General features: G+C 43.7%; 1 protein-coding gene across 1 annotated transcript in view; it reads right to left on the bottom strand.

Annotated features, from left to right (window-relative positions):
* The window catches only part of LOC310857311 (cadherin EGF LAG seven-pass G-type receptor 1-like), a 115,202-nt gene that overhangs the window by 83,479 nt on the left and 13,609 nt on the right, over positions 1-18,114 (bottom strand). Inside the window, exons 2-4 of the mRNA XM_083762925.1 lie at positions 10,788-11,474; positions 6,063-6,285; positions 1-68 (exon numbers count right to left, since the gene is read on the bottom strand). The exon at positions 1-68 is cut by the window's left edge and continues 48 nt beyond it. Coding sequence (XP_083619051.1) covers positions 1-68; positions 6,063-6,285; positions 10,788-11,474 — 978 coding nt within the window. The remainder of the gene's footprint in view (positions 69-6,062; positions 6,286-10,787; positions 11,475-18,114) is intronic.

The raw sequence follows: 18,114 nt of genomic DNA, 5'->3' as shown, positions 1-18,114 counted from the left end.
TGAAGTCGTGTTTCTCGTTGAACCTCCCGTTGTACAACAGCAGGCCGTTCCACTCTCTGGTCGCAAACCTGGAGATGGCAGAGACAGTTTGATAGCACTATTATTAATAACTGGAGATGGCAGAGACAGTTTGATAGCACTATTATTAATAACTGGAGATGGCAGAGACAGTTTGATAGCACTATTATTAATAACTAGAGATGGCAGAGACAGTTTGATAGCACTATTATTAATAACTGGAGATGGCAGAGACAATTTGATAGCACTATTATTAATAACTGGAGATGGCAGAGACAGTTTGATAGCACTGTTATTAATAACTGGAGATGGCAGAGACAGTTTGATAGCACTATTATTAATAACTAGAGATGGCAGAGACAGTTTGATAGCACTATTATTAATAACTGGAGATGGCAGAGACAATTTGATAGCACTATTATTAATAACTGGAGATGGCAGAGACAGTTTGATAGCACTATTATTAATAACTGGAGATGGCAGAGACAGTTTGATAGCACTGTTATTAATAACTGGAGATGGCAGAGACAGTTTGATAGCACTATTATTAATCACTGGAGATGGCAGAGACAGTTTGATAGCACTATTATTAATAACTGGAGATGGCAGAGACAGTTTGATAGCACTGTTATTAATAACTGGAGATGGCAGAGACAGTTTGATAGCACTGTTATTAATCACTGGAGATGGCAGAGACAGTTTGATAGCACTGTTATTAATAACTGGAGATGGCAGAGACAGTTTGATAGCACTATTATTAATAACTGGAGATGGCAGAGACAGTTTGATAGCACTATTATTAATAACTAGAGATGATCGTGCTATACGACACCATTTTAGCTCAAATATCACTATGATCGTGAAGAGAGCGTTCAGACACTGTAATATTTTATTATTTTCTTTCTGCTTGATTCCGATATAAGCGAGCGCAGTGAGAGAGACATAGGAAGATCAGTGGAATGACACACAGCTAATGGTATGCGCCTCAACCATTCGGGTTGCCACTATCTCTAAAATATTTGAAAGAGCAAATTAGAGATGGGAAATACTAGATAATTGTTTGTTTCATTTATTTTATAAACTATTTTCTAGGCTCTAGGGGATGGTCTACACATTGTTGGCACCAACTGAACCTCTGCTTATGCATGGCATGGAATGTCAGGCATTTATTTATCAAAATCAACAGTGTGTCCCTCCCTGTTAAAAGCTTAAATGTTATTAAAACAATATTTTATATATATTTCTAGTAAGGCCTACGTCTTGAAGCCATTTATACTATAAGTAGGACTAAGATTTAACAAAATGTGACATGTGTGGTGGTGCAACGAACCCTGCCACCATATCAACTTGAATGGCAAATTAAGTGATTCTTTGTTTTATTAACCCATTCTGAACGGGCACCCATTTTGGTGTTAGCATCATGTTATGCTTTAGCTATTTAAAAATAGCAGATCTACAAGCTCATATCGCGCCACTGAGTGGCGCGATATGAGCTTGTAGGTCTGCTATTTTTGAAAAATCGAAGAACGACTGGCATTTTTAGAATCTGATCTCAGGTCAGAATGGGTTCATCAGACCAGTGTGTGTCCAGTGGGAAACCTCGTATGAATCTGATCTCAGGTCAGAATGGGTTAAGCACTGACAAATACAATATTTTGAGGAATAGGTCTTCACATATTATATTGTAGTTTATACATCCCTTTCATAGTATTAGTTTCTTAATACGTAGATGTAGTTGCTATTATGAATCACGGGAGGTGCTATATTACCGTATACAGTCGTAGACAGTACAGACACCATTTTCATGACGGGAAATGAGAGCGAAATGGAAAATGGGACAAAGGAAAACAATGGAAATCAGGAAATCTGAATTAAAAGGGAATTTGGAAACTGAGAGACCGAGGAGGCTGGCGTACGGGACAGAATTAGAACCATGGGGGGACGGTGCTTTGGGACTTGAACCCACGTCAATTAGGAGCACATGCCATGGAGTGATACGGGCCGGCACCGGCGAGGGTTCAGATGGCATATGGCACGGAGGGCAGCGCCGCAGGAAACCACCACCGGCAACGCACAACACCTAGGGCGCATCATTTCCTGTTTTCCTTTGATTTTCTCCTTTTTTTTCCAGGGAATGTGAGATGGACATTAAGCAGACAGACCAGCTGGTCGGTCTGACCAGCCACTGCAAAAGCTACGCCATTAGAAACATTTTGAGATATATATTTCCACAGGTGTAGTCCATCTAGCAACACAATTCAGCAATATCCGTACTTTTGACTATTTATAATATTATATAATAGTGATGCACCGAATATTCGTCCGCAGAAAATATTCGGCAGAAAATGGCTAAAAATGCATTTTCGGCCTATTCGGTTTCGGCCTGAATAGGCAGAAAATATATCACCGAATAGTGTATGCAATTAATGCGTTCAAAAGAGCAGAATAAATGTTTTAGGACTCATAATAGTGATTATTATTATAGTTAAGTTTTGCCATAACCATTTATTTTGCCATAAATCAGGTAGTTTTAAGGTACGGCCATCACAACAATGGTAGGAAAAAATATATATAATATTCATCATATCCTTTCGGTGCATCCCTATTATATAACCCCCCACAAGGATCACCAGGGGTCCTTGATGGTGTTCCAGGGGGTCCCCAGCAAGATATGTTAACCCATTCTGACCTGAGATCAGATTCATACGAGGTTTCCACTGGACACCCACTGGTCCGATGAACCCATTCTGACCTGAGATCGGATTCTAGAAATGTCAGTCGTTCTTAGATTTTTCAAAAATAGCAGACCTACAAGCTCGTATCGCGCCACTCGGTGGCGCGATACGAGCTTGTAGATCTGCTATTTTTCAATAGCTAAAGCATAACATGATGCTGACACCAAAATGGGTGCCCGTTCAGAATGGGTTAATATAGCATCAAAATCATGTTAACTACTTGAGCCCTAAAAGGTCCACTTCATCCCTTTTCAACCTATCTTCATATAATAGGTCCTCACTAATAATAATGAAAGAAATGGCGCAATTCTTTTCTACTCAGTCTGTGTCTCATAGGAGGGCTGTGGGCAGTTCAGAAACCGTCCTCCAGTGACATCATCGATGGGGAATACATGCTAATAGAAACTGCAGGCTTTCTAGTCCTGAAAAGTTGCAATGCGAAAATGGAAGATATCGTTCTCACGATAATGAAAATCTAAACATTTTTGTAAAAAGAAATTGTTAAAACAAAGTTCTGCCTAATGATGATATCACTGGAGGACGGTTTCTAAACTGCCCACAGCCGTCCTATATGAGACACAGACTGAGTAAAAAAAAAATATCATGATTATTAGTGAGGACCTATTATATGAAGATGAAAAGTTGAAAAGTGGTGAAGTGGTCCTTTAAATATCGTTGTGAGCTTGTAAATCTGCTCGAAAGAAATTTGAGCATTTTTTTGTTATATTTTCGAAACATTATAACAACTCAAATCGTGTATGGGGGGTTTCAGATGAGGGGGTCTGCGGCCAAATGCAGAGCAGTGGGTAAAGTGAGAAGATAACCCAAAGGGGAAATAGTTTTGGATGTCTGTGCCACCAGCAGGGGGTTGATAGGGTATCCTGTGGGTGGTCAGGTACCCCAGCAGGGGGTTGATAAGGGTATCCTGTGGGTGGTCAGGTACCCCAGCAGGGGGTTGATAAGGGTATCCTGTGGGTGGTCAGGTACCCCAGCAGGGGGTTGATAAGGGTATCCTGTGGGTGGTCAGGTACCCCAGCAGGGGGTTGATAAGGGTATCCTGTGGGTGGTCAGGTACCCCAGCAGGGGGTTGATAAGGGTATCCTGTGGGTGGTCAGGTGGTCAGGTGCCTGAGAGAACCCATTTCCTTCCTGACTCAGCAGTTGTTTGATGAACGCAGGGTTTCACTCTCTCTCTCTCTCTCTCTCTCTCTCACTCACTCACTCACACACACACACGCATGCCATGCACATGCGCACGCACGCGCACACACACACACACACACACACACACACACACGATCTGCCTCGACACGTCTGGCTTGCCTGACAAAAGGCACAATTACTGCATAGCGGGTGTTTATCAGTGTTACGATGGAAACAGCATTCCTGTTTATAACAAAAGCTATCAGTCGCATTACAACGCGATGCGATGCTATCATTTGGGTGTGGATAGATGTCTCAATCATTTACCCGGTCCAGGTGTACCGTGTGTGTGTGTGTATGCAACGAATAATGCCTTATTCTCACATAGCACTTTAATTGTACAGCGGCGCTCCAGCTGCAATGTCGTCAGGCAGGCACATCATTCTTCAGGACTACAATTAAAGAGCAATTAACACTACAGCCTTCCACAGGGGCAGCGGTGGCTCAGGGGTTAGAGTGGCCGGACGGGAACCGCCAGGTTCCCAGTTCGATCCCTGTGGGCTCCCCCAGAGTTAGTGTCGAAGTGTCCTTGAGCAAGACTCTGAACCCCTAATTGGTCCTGATGTGCTGGTTGGTGCCTTGCATGGTTTCCGCCGCCATCGGTGTATGAATGAATGTGTGTGTGAATGGGTGTAATGCACAATCTATGTAAAGCGCTTGGGATGAAAGCGCTATATAAATGCACCATGGCATTTACCATAACCTGGTGTCCTCAACCCTAAACCTCGCTGTCCCTCCCAAAACCGCCCGTCTACAAGTTAAGGAAGGGGGTGTGTCTGATTATACTATGAAAATCAAATATCTAAATACTGAATCAAGCAACATAAAAACTGTCTGGGATTCTCCCAAAAGTCTGAATAGACGATAAAATTACCCAACATTTTTTTTTTTAAGTGAAATATCCCTTTAAAGCTGCTATAAGCAATAATGTCAAAATCTTAATGACCTTTATTTTATTATTATTATTATTCAGACAACTCATCAGACAGAAGAGTTAAACGCTCCTCCAAAAATAATCTCTGTGGCGCATCTGCATTCAAAGATTTTCCTAGAAGCTTTGTCATTGGTCGATTTGCCTGTCTATTTCCTGATTGGTTAGTCATTTCGACAGGGATTTTTTTTTCCCCGGCCAATGACAAAGCTTCTAGGAAGATATTTGAATGCAGATTGTGGCCCCTAGATGTGTCACAGAGGCTAAAAGAAAATTGTGAGCGTTCTACTCATCTACTGCTGGCTGTCTGAATAAAAGAAAAAAAGAAAAGATCATTAAAATGTTAACATATTAACTATAGCATGTACTGTAGTATGAAGCTCTGCCTTTAGTCTTTACCTGAACGAGACGGTGAAGTGAAACCTCTAGTCTTTACCTGAACGAGACGGTGAAGTGAAACCTTTAGTCTTTACCTGAACGAGACGGTGAAGTGAAACCTTTAGTCTTTACCTGAACGAGACGGTGAAGTGAAACCTCTAGTCTTTACCTGAACGAGACGGTGAAGTGAAACCTTTAGTCTTTACCTGAACGAGACGGTGAAGTGAAACCTTTAGTCTTTACCTGAAGGAGACGGTGAAGTGAAACCTTTAGTCTTTACCTGAACGAGACGGTGAAGTGAAACCTTTAGTCTTTACCTGAACGAGACGGTGAAGTGAAACCTCTAGTCTTTACCTGAACGAGACGGTGAAGTGAAACCTCTAGTCTTTACCTGAACGAGACGGTGAAGTGAAACCTCTAGTCTTTACCTGAACGAGACGGTGAAGTGAAACCTTTAGTCTTTACCTGAACGAGACGGTGAAGTGAAACCTTTAGTCTTTACCTGAAGGAGACGGTGAAGTGAAACCTTTAGTCTTTACCTGAACGAGACGGTGAAGTGAAACCTTTAGTCTTTACCTGAACGAGACGGTGAAGTGAAACCTTTAGTCTTTACCTGAAGGAGACGGTGAAGTGAAACCTTTAGTCTTTACCTGAACGAGACGGTGAAGTGAAACCTCTAGTCTTTACCTGAACGAGACGGTGAAGTGAAACCTTTAGACTTTACCTGAACGAGACGGTGAAGTGAAACCTTTAGTCTTTACGTGAACGAGACGGTGAAGTGAAACCTTTAGTCTTTACCTGAACGAGACGGTGAAGTGAAACCTCTGACGGAGCCCTCTGAAGGTGACGAAGGACTGCCCCGGGAAGCTGCGGGTGGTCATCTGGCAGTAGGGCTTCTGGAACTCTCCGGGGGGACACTGGCACATGAACCCCCCCACCAGCAGGTCCACACACCGGGCGCCGTTCTTGCACACGCCCGGGACGCAGCGTCCGGAGCGGGAGTTCACCTCACAGCGCTCTCCTAGACACACAGGAGGAGAACCAGTGATGTGAATATATATATATATATATATATATATATATATATATATTTTTTTTTATCCCACGATTTTGTAACCCAGTTTTCTTTTCACCCAGTGCCAATTATCTAATGTAATCCTGGGCGCTACACTTCCTCTGCCAACCTGGGGGGGCAGCGGACTGACCTCATGCCTCCTTCTATGCATGAGGAGTCCAAGCTGCTTCTTTTCACCTGACAGAGGGGAATTTCCCCGGCCGGACGTAGCGCGTGGAAGGGACACGTTATTCCGACCAGTTCCTTTCCCCTCCATCAGTCGCCCCGGCTGGCCAGGGGGAGGTAGTTTTAGAGACCAGGATTACTGCATGTTTTTGTGAGGGTATACCTACCCTAGGGGACACAGGGAGAACATGCAAACTCCACACAGAAAGGCCCTTTCGCCAACCCCGCCTCGGGTATGGGCACTGATGACGCGGAGGAGGGAACCACAGCGTCCCCAGCGGGAATCGAATCCAGGACCTTCTAGCTGTGAGGCGACAGCACTACCAACTGTGCCACCGTGCCCTTATATAGGTTTTCAATGTAATGAGGCCAGGGATGGTCTTTTAGAAATGAGTCCCAGGGACATTTTATGAGTCCCACTTCAACCACGTTAGGAGTCATATTTTGCCATTTTTACAAATTGCAGCATTTAACTCCCATTTAGGCCTGACGTCGAAATAAATAAAAAGTCTTCTGAAAGAATATTATATTCAAATATTTGTGCCGCATTTTCACGATTTTTCAAAAATAGCAGACCTACAAGCTCGTAGCGCGCCACTCAGTGGCGTGCTATGAGCTTGTAGATCTATTTTTCAATAGCTAAAGTATAACATAATGCTTAGTTAAAACACCCATTTCAGGTTGTATTCATGCAGAAAACAGAAGAAGAAATGATTATTATAACTAAAGCTAGCAAAAAAAACTAGAAAAAAAAACACTACAGTAGTACAGTATGCCTGTGGATGCAGAGGTCGTTTTATTGCGTCCCTTAACTATAAACTGCGTTTTGGGATGCAACATGCACCCTATTTTAATCTCTTCAAGGTGTAAGTGATTTATGATGGTGTGTGGCTTTGTGTGTATTTATATATTTTTTTCTTATCGATCTAAATAAACATTAAACATAGCAGCAATGTTGATAGTAACATTCCAAACAGGTCTCTTACTGAAGCAATAATCATCGTGTTATTCATCATTATCACTCCTCTTTAATCCAGCCTCTGTACCACAAAAAATGTGCTTTCCCTGGCAGAGTTCCAAACTTTAACGTTTCTTTATAACTCATCTTTTTGAAGAGTCAAACTTCCTCTGTGAGACTGACAGATTGCTCCTCCCACCTTCCGGGAAAGACGTCGATGACTGACATCTTTTCTCACTTCTCGCAAGTTCAATCCCATTACTATACACACTGTACATGCCCTGCAAGCTTCTCTGAATCAGCTAAAGGTCTGAATCAGCTCAGGAGGAGTAACAGAAAGAGGTGGGGGGTCTGTGTACACCCACCCCCCCTCACCCCCACCCACCCCTGCATGCCCGCAACCAGTATGTCAAAACAGGGATGGTTGTGGTGGGTTTTATTGTTCGTTGACCCGAACTGATCGCTGCTCAAAGTTTGGAACGGAGCAGCTTGTTTCATACTGACAGAGGCACAATGACGTGTTCCTCTGCCCCGTCCACGGTGGTCTTTTAGCACAGCTCTGGTCCCACTGAACGCCCCGCCGGCCGCCAGAGAACAAAAATGTTCGCTGGATGCTGTCATTATCATGTCAAGACTACTGATGAAGCTTTTTTCCACACCAGAAATACCATTTCTTTCAGGGTTTTTTTCCCCCCATTGATTCAACAGCAAAGCAAGCAGAGGCAGAGAGGTGGGACTGCATGCATGGCGCGTTCAAACAGATTGTAATTACATGGTCATTGCACTGGTCAACTACCAGGGTGTCCCCCCCTTTTCCCCTCACTGTATATGGTTCTTTTCCCTTTTTGCTTCCTTTATGATGAATTCCTGTTCTGTTCTTTAACTATATAGAAGTGTCTATCTGTACGTCTCTAAATGTTTTGATGAATTGAACATGGTGGGCCCTCTTGTAAACAAGTGTAATGCTTAATTGGGTCGTCCACTCACAGTTAACAGTCTTTGTATTGAGTTTGTGCTTGAAATGTTACTGTAATTCTGCAAACTGTTAATACATATTTCAATCAATCAATCAATCAATGCCCTACATCTTCAGCTGTCCCACATGAACATACAGCGTTGAGTTCTAACGAGAGACTTGAACTGACAAAATGCTGGCCTATAGTATTACACAAGTGAATATACTACAATCTACCTTTGATATTTAGATTTAATCTGATCGTCACTCTTAGGATTAGTATAGAGCGTGCGGTCAACTGGCCATACAGCTAAGCATGGTAAATCCATCGTGGTCTTAGAGGCCTCTGAGTGTTATAGAAATGATTTAGCCTGGGCCAGGCCGGCCTAGCGGTCCAGGCACCTAATGAATTGCATTCTTATAGCGCTTTTCCAAGTGCTCAAAGCGCTTTACAATGGTTGGTTCATACATACATTGGGAGGTGAAGGTTCCTTCATTCATACATTGGGAGGTGAAGCAGCGAACAGTCGACGCAGGCGTCCTCACTTCTCACATTCACACACCGACGGTGGCAAGCTCACACCGACCGACTCATTGGAGGCAATGTAGGGTTCAGTGTCTTTGCCCAAGGACACTTCCACATGTGGACAGGAGGAGGAGCCGGGATTCGAACTGCCGACCCAGGGATCATAGGACGACCTGCTCTACCTCCTGAGCCACAGCCGCCCCACAAGGCGCCCCACTAGGCTCCTAATGCAGCCTGCCGGCGCATCGCGGGTTCAAGTCCCGTTCCTGATGAACTTTGCTGTCATTGGCCTGTCTCTCCCCTCGCTTCCTGTCTGTCTCCACTTGCCACTATATTAATAAAGGCAAAAATATGGCCCAAAAATATGTTAAAAATAAAAAAGGAATTAAAGAAAATGATTTACCCCAATGAGTTATGCTGTCAATTTGGCCAGATTAAACTATTTCCATATGTACTTTTGCTTCTCTACATCCTACGTTCCCGTATACAGTATATACCGTATATCTAGTTACACAAATTGCTGGATAAAGAGATTATCTATGATTTCCTCCACAGCCCAGAATTCTAAACTCCTGCATGTGGACCTAAGTGACGGTGAGATGGATCGTCTCCGGTCGCGTTCAGAGATCTTCCTCTTTCCATCCCAGTGTGAGAAACCTGAGAGTGTGACTGTCAGTCCAACCTTCAGCGCCTTCTATTATGACTCTTAGGTATCCTGGAGCAAGGTAGTGTTCAAAGGCCAGAAGGCCAGGCTTTGATTAGCAGCTAATGGTCCTGTCAGTGGGAATACACCTTTGGCTCAAGGCCTAGCCTTTAACCCATTTAGACCTGACATCGATCCTAAATCCTAAACGTTTTCTGTCAGTGGTTCCCAACCTTTCCATGTCAACGACCCCCAGAATTATCTGTATTTGGACGTATTTGGACGTATTTGGATCCCCATCTGCAAATATGTTGTTCCAGGGACTCCCCCAGAAGCAAAGATATGAGTTAAAAACGTTCGCACTGAAAGAATATATATTCAAAGATTTGCACCACACTTTCACGATTTTTCAAAAATAGCAGACATACAAGTTCATAGCGCGGCACTCGGTGCCGCGCTATGAACTTGTAGATCTGCTATTTTCCAATAGCTAAAGCATAACGTAATAAGGGGTTCCCGCGCTGAATGGATTAATATGGCTGGAAACAGAAACACACTGAGTAGCAGACAGGAACGAAGCGTGAAATCAGTATGTGACAGCTCTGTGATGTGAGGAGTGAGTGTTTCATGGATGGTATAGTTGTTCAGAACTACATCAAAACGAATTCAGATCTAACGGGTCTAAAGACTCCTTCCTTAGGCAATATTTGGGGAGAATACAGAGTTGGGTACAAGAGTGGACTGAACATAAAACTATACTATACAACTCCATGTACTTGCTCGTTCATTGATTCTTACTTTGTTTGTAACATTGGTCTTGCCTTTTGTTTTTTTGACAGATAATGAACGTGAAACACACATCTGATTTTCCAGAGAGAGTGCAGATAGATTCGTTATTGTAGCAGCTGTGGCTCAGGAGGTAGAGCAGGTCGTCCAATGATCCCTGGGTCGGCGGTTCGAATCCCGGCTCCTCCTGTCTACATGTGGAAGTGTCCTTCGGCAAGACACTGAACCCTACATTGCCTCCAATGAGTCGGTTGGTGCGTGAATGTGGGAAGTGAGGACGCTGGCGCCGACTGTTCACCGCTTCACCTCCCAATGAACCATTGTGAAGCGCTTTGAGCACTTGGAAAGGAGCTATGAAAATGCAATTCATTATTATTAGATGGAGAAGTCAAAAAATTAACTGCATGTCACTCACCGGTGAAGTTCTCCAGACATTCGCAGGTGTAGCCTCCCTCGCTGCTGCGACACTTCCCCTGGTTCTGGCAGGGCGAGGAGTAGCACAGGTCGATCTCCGTCTCACAGTAGTCCCCCGTGAAGCCCGCGGGGCAGCGGCACCGCAGCCCGGCCACCGGGTGGATGGGCCTGAACAGCATGGTGTCGGACGCCACGAACGGCGCCGTGCTGTCGAAGCGCAGCACCGACACGCACTTCATGTAGTTCTCGCAGGGCTCCCGGAGGCAGATGTTGTCGTCGAAGGGCAGCACGCTCTGCGTGGACACGCGGGCGAGCAGCGTGCGGTTCAGGTAGACCTGCTCCTGGAGGGCCTCCGAGGGGAAGAAACGGTCGGGCGAGCCGCCACCGCCGACTCCGAACACGCCCAGCTCGTTGGGCGTGTGCGCCTGAGGCGGCCGCAGGGCGGAGAAGGTGACGTTGAGGATGCTTCCCTCGACGGTGGTGTCGTTCTGGACGTTGAAGACGAAGACGCCGCGGCGGCCGATGGAGAGGACGGCGGCCAGGCCGTCCACGAAGAGGGACAGGAGCGGGGACAGGAAGCGCTCCTGGGACATGTTCTCCAGGCGCACCGTGATGCTGCTGGCGAGCATGTCGTCGGTGATGATGGCGACGCGCAGCGTGCACAGGGCCACCACGTGGTGAACGCCGTCTGGGAACAGAGAAAGGCCATTAATACAGCTTTGGGGTGTACAAATGTGTCGTGTGTCACGCACACAACTCACATCGCTTGTTGTTGATACATTTTCTAGGATTACAGATGTAAAATAGGTGATGCACACCTGATTTGATAAGGTGCCGGACGACTAAACTAGATAGAACATGTATAAGTATAAGTTGAGTTCTTCACATGATCATTTTCTATAACAATTGTCTTTGTAGAGTAAGCCTTTCTCGGGTCATCAACTCTACAAGCAACAGACTCTAAGGAGTGCCTCAGTGGGTACATGTTGAAGGATTCATGGATATATATATATACGTATATTGTATGTACAGAAATGCAGTAAATATAGACAAGCATAGTTGTGATACACAAGGAAATGATGTGCATGAGGGCACACAGGCATCGCAGGAGCGGACCCATACCCACCCGCCCATGCACAGGCGCACACACACACACACACACACACACACACACACACACACACACACACACACACACACACACACACACACACACACACACACACACACACACACACACACACACACACACACACACACACACACACACACACACACACACACACACACACACACACAAATACATTTAAAGACAATTTCCTGTGTACCAAAGTGCTGTACAGACATTTCATCAACACGACAGATAGAGAGAACACAGCAAGAAGAAAATTACAGACAATAAAAGCACAATTATAGGCAAACTAAGGTTAGCATAAAAATCAAACGATATACTGGTTTAAAAACAAGAACAAGGTCACAGGCAATCAAATCCTTGGGAGTAAGTTGAGTAACACACACACACACACACACAAGCACGCACACGTGCACGCACACGGCGTGCACATGGTCTCAAGCAGCAGCTGCCTGTACAAAGGCAACAGAGTGCCAAGACACAGAAAGGATTTGGAACAAAGGAGAGCTTTTCTGTGTTCATGTCGTTGATAAACACCATAATTACACCAACCTTGAGCTTTGTCAGAGTATTTCATTACGCTGTGGGCTTAAATATGAGAACAGCACTCCACTCCACTCCCGTGACACTCCTCCACATGTATGCAGGCCTAGATTAAACCTGGGCAATTCACTCAACAAATCAAACACACCTCCACAACGCCCAGCTTCTCTTTAACCAATTCTGGACGGGAACCCCTTTTGGTGTTTATAGCATCATGTTATGCTTTAGCTATTGAAAAATAGCAGATCTACTCGGTGCCGTAGTAGATCTACTCTGTGCCGTAGCGCGGCACCGAGTGCCGCGCTACGAGCTTGTAGGTCTGCTATTTTTTTTAAATAGTGAAAATGTGGCGCAAGTCCTTGAATATTTTTTTCTTTCAAAGCCAACGTTTTAACTCAAATCTTTGCTTCCCTTCCCTTTGGTTCCCTGGAAGAACATATTTTCAGATGGGGGTCGGCGGGCAATTACATATAATCTTGGGGGTCCTTGACATGAAAATGTTTGAGAACGACTGACAGAAACATGGGTTTTTTTCAGAAAACTGTCAGGATTTAGAAGACATTTGTAGAATCGTTCCCAGGTCAAAATGGGTTAAACGTGGGCAATTCAATCAACAAATCAAACGCACCACCCCAACGCCCCGCTTCTCTTTAACCCATTCTGAACGGGAACCCATTTTGGTGTCAGCATCATGTTATGCTTTAGCTATTGAAAAATAGCAGATCTACAACCTCATATCGCGCCACCGAGTGGCGCGATATGAGCTTGTAGGTCTGCTATTTTTGAATAATCGAAGAACTGAATTTTTTTAGAATCTGATCTCAGGTCAGAATGGGTTAAGAGACCAACTGATGACACATTTCTGGATCTGATGCCGATCGTGATTTTGGAGAGTCTATTTAATATGTGACATAAATTAAACCTCGATAAATGAAAAGAACATTCAATCTTATTTACACAACCATGAACAATCAAAGTAAAGCAATGAAAATAAATACACATGTGAACAGAAATGTATGTTTTTAACCACTTAAGCTTACCCAATTAAACATTTAATAAATTCAAATGTTTTAAAGGGTAAACTCATGCCACATTTTCTTTTCACACAAACAAAACATTCAGCCTTTTTTCCCACGCTTTGCATAGAGAATCTGCTAAAGCTAAAATACATTTCCTAAAGCAAAATTCCAGTTTTTCGTAGTCCTCTAACCAAAAGAAGTTAACACAGATGGTTGTCATTTTACAAAATAATTATTATTATTATTGCCAATACTAATACTAATGTTGTTAGTTAGAAAAGTCTACTAATGGCCGTATATATATATTGGCAAAAACATGATATATGGGCCGGTCTCTAATCTCTTTACTCTTATTGGGCTTATTGCCCAAAGCAGCCCACTTGGACCTGAAAAGCCGCTAAGCTACCTAAGCCTATGGTTTATCTTGCCTCAAGTATCCTATATATTATAATCCTACTATAATTTGATAGTCAACACCTTATCAAAGTGGTTGACAATCATTCCTATTACAAAGGGCGCAGGGCAGCTAAAACATCTAAATATTGAATCGAGCAACTTAAAAACTCTGTGGTGTTCACATAAGCCTGAGTAGACAATAAAATGACCAAAACCTTTTGGAAAGTGAAATATCCCTTCCGTCATCATCAGGCAATTTGTGATATGGCTGATAATCCTGCACTTGAACCCCAGCATTTGAGCTACTAGTGTCTGGCTCAGGAGGTCTTATGGGACTCGTTGAGCAGGTTGTTGTGGATGGATTCCTCTACCTTCGCTTTGAATGGGCGACTGTAAATGCACATTGTAAAGCGCTTTGGATAAAGGCGCTATATGCACCATGTACCATTGTCAAAGGAAATTCAGGAAGACAAATGGCTGCTTTTAACTATATTTTCAATACATCTAAAGGCAATCCATTGTCATTATATTCTGACAAAAACATTTTGGACCTGCACCTCAAAGTGGTGAATGAGCTGAAGAGCATCTCTTAGATATAAATGTGTGCCAGTGTTCTGTTCACAGCTGGAATATCAGTGCCAGTTTGAAGCATATCTTAGATATAAATGTGTGCCAGTGTTCACAGCTGGAATATCAGTGCCAGTTAGAAGCATCTCTTAGATATAAATGTGTGCCAGTGTTCACAGCTGGAATATCAGTGCCAGTTAGAAACACAGTGGGTGTCATTTGCTTTGGCACGAGAACATCAGCACAATATCTGCCCGATAGCGAGCAGCTATTGTCATGTCAGCATATGAAATGCTGACATGAGTCTATTTTCAGTAAATATTGTTAGTAATATTACTTGAATATAATTATGTTGTAATATGAAGCTATTTGAAACCACACACCTGCGGGGTGAATGCCTTCAGAGTCAAGTCAAGGGTTTGTAAAAATTAACGGGATTAAAGACAACAAACAGCCCCTTTGGCCAAAGGCAAACACACCAAGTGATTATGACGTCACTAAAGGCTAAGGCTATTGAGGAGAGACTGTAAAGTGCCAAGCCCTAATCTCTCTTATCTTTTTTCATAAATAGTGTGTGACTGAGAAACAACTCTACCAGGAGCTTCAAAGAACATGCCAGAAGTCAGTGGAAACAGTGAGCGTTTGAGCAGGATGGCTAGAATGGTGATATGCCGGGAAGGTTAGCGCCCTAGGGGTTAAATGTCAACGTTAGTTTACTTTTAAATATCTCTTTGTTCCCCTGGTAGTATCTCTCTCCCTCCTAAATGAGGCAGCAAGTCCAATCTTCCAAAAATAAAGAGACAGCAAACAGGCTATCCACAGTTCTACAACTAATAACTATCAATATGTCGTTTAAAAACTCTAACGTTAAAAAGAGATGGCAGACTGCACACCACAACTATGACAACATCATCAGTGTGGAATGTGGATATACTCACATCATTAATTATAGTTATGACTTATTATAGTTATCAAGTTAGTTAAAATATCATGCTGGGGCGCGGGTGGCCTTTTACTGCCAACACGTAATCACATTAAAAATGTGGAAAATAGCTGATCTAAAAGCGTGTGTTGCATAGTAGAACAAAGCAAAAAGATCAAAGCAAGGGCTCGCAACTCACTATAACGAGTTGCGAGCCCTTGCTTTTTTTCTGCGTGGTCTATTTTAACAGTTTGTCTGAGCACCAGGAATGGAGGATGTGTGTTACATATCTGACTCCTGCATTGTACATAGGACATCTAGCTGCTAGATGCACTGTAGGTGACTTGTAAGCTTGTAGATAAAGATATTTTCACTATTCGTCATATGCCGAAATATGATATTGTTGGGCTTAAAGTGGTTCAGATTTACCTAGTGAAATATCAGTCTGGTATGGTAAGACTGTGGTAATGGCAATTGTTGTGCGTTATTCAGTGGGTGGGTCTCTCTCTCTCTCCACATGACGAGAATAGCAACACATTTTAATGAGGTATTTGCGTGTGTTCATGGAACGCCTGCCACCAGTTTAAAGTTCACATTTCAGTTCAAAGGTTCAAGACCTGGCCCGGACTCAACCTGGCCCGGGCTCAACCTGCCCCGGGCTCAACCTGGCCCGGACTCAACCTGGCCCGGGCTCAACCGTCCGGGTTGGCTGAGCCAGCCTGTCGGCGTGCCACGGGTTCGACTCCCGATCCCGACGGCCTCTGCCACGTGTCTGCCACCCCCCCCCCCCACATCTCTCTACCCCTTTCCTGTCAGTCTACTTTCAACCTATCAATAAAAAGGCAGAAAAAGCCAAAATATATATATATATATAAAAAAATACCTATTGGCAAAGTTAGAAACATACCTCACACCGAACAAACACCAACACATCAAAAATTCAATCTGTCCTGCAGTAATTGGTGAATGAATATTTAATGTCTGTCGACATTCAATGGTCTCTTTCATGGCTGTTTTTCACAAAGTCTCATTAGGTGGATTCACTTCACAGCATCCTACCCACTGGACCCTATAGAAGAGAACAAATAAATTGGAGGTAATCAAATTACACTCCTTTTTTCCTCCCATTACGGAAACAGGCACAGGGTCAGTATAAGACAAGGTGCTCCAGTTCATACCTCCGGCATGTGGGGGATAAAGATATGTCAGAAACAACTTCTAAACTGATATTTGACTTTGTCAAGTAACCCCCTCCCCGGGACAGCACACTAATGGCCCTGGCAAGACCATGGCTGGTGCCGGTTGGTGACCCCGAAATAATCACTTGGACAGTGTCCAGTGTCCTGCCATTTGCACAAAGACTTCTGGGAAGGAGAACGGTTATTATGCCAGTCTTCCTTTCCAGAGTGCACACTTCACTGGGCACGAAGCAGAGCTCTAACATGTGCCTTTTCCCAGCCTGTCAGGAGAGACAACTGTCAACATTTCCCCAGAACAATAAACTCTAAAGATTGTCCTTCTGTTTCACTTCTGTAAACAGTAGTCAGCTCACAGCGGAGAGCAATGCGAGAGATGCTAGGAAAAGAGGAGGAGGGGGAGGAGGAGAGGGGGTTGTGGCTCGGTGGGCAGACAAAGGTTTAGAACTTTTGATCGAGTTTTCAATTCACATGCACGTGGTTAGAGGAGCAGCCTTGCACAGGGAAAAAACATCACAAGGCAAACGACAAAAACTGAGTTGAAATAACAGTGAAAATGGATCACACTGTGCCCACTATAAAAAACGGGAGAGGGGGGAGGGGGATGGTGCTAAGTAGGCAATAACCAAAAAATAATAAGATAACGTTCCCTTGAATAAGAATTGCTTCTATTTGCTGTCCTGACAACTGTTTCATGTCAGTGACAGCTGGTGTAAACGGGGGCTTTCTGGAAGGTGGCAAACAGACAGAGTGCCGTAGAATCTAGACATACTTTTATAACAAATGACTGGGTTCTCTTTTAATTTGACAGTTCGGGTAGGGGTAGGCGCTGGGAGTACATAAATCATGATAAGTATGATTGTTGAAAGAAATACCAAGTGACAAATGGATCATATATTCAGTGAATTGAACAATCTGTTTGGGGATTTCCGTGAGTCGAAAGAATTTGTACTACAATTAAATGGGGCGGGGCGGTTGGGCTACTGTCAGCATTTCATTCTCCAGCTACTGTATCCATCTCACTAAAATAACTATAATCCTTACCGGGACTTGAAAGAGTCAAGAACATTGTGCCTTGATTTCTTTGGTATTTAACAGTCAAATCTAGCAATTAATAAGGAAAAACATTTGAAATCCTAGTGAGAGAGAGAAAATCCATTCAAAAGCCTTGGAATGGAATAAACCATTCTTTCACACACAATGTATTCGATTTGAGGAATTTGGGGGTTAGAAGCTTACATTCCAGTAGCGGGATATGCCCTATTGGCCCCTGTGTATTGGTGTAATCTCACAGAAAAGACCTCCAAGACCTCATGCTTTCTGCCTCAGATTTCAACCATTCTTTTCGTATCCCACGACAACCTTTATGTCATTTGAAGGTAAAACTCTCTCTCCGGTGAGCAGGCAGCAATGTCCTGAGCTTATGAGCAACGTCTCTCCGGTGAGCGGGCAGCAATGTCCTGAGCTTATGACCAACGTTGACGGGGAACAATAGCAAAAACACAGGGATATCCTGACCTATATCTATTCCCCAATAAGGCAAATCCATTGTC

This window comes from Protomyctophum parallelum (assembly GCF_964188405.1).
Source record: "Protomyctophum parallelum genome assembly, chromosome: 4".
In the NCBI taxonomy this organism is placed as follows: domain Eukaryota; kingdom Metazoa; phylum Chordata; class Actinopteri; order Myctophiformes; family Myctophidae; genus Protomyctophum; species Protomyctophum parallelum.
Note: the sequence above shows the minus strand (reverse complement) of the source record. Positions and strands in the feature narration are given on the sequence as shown.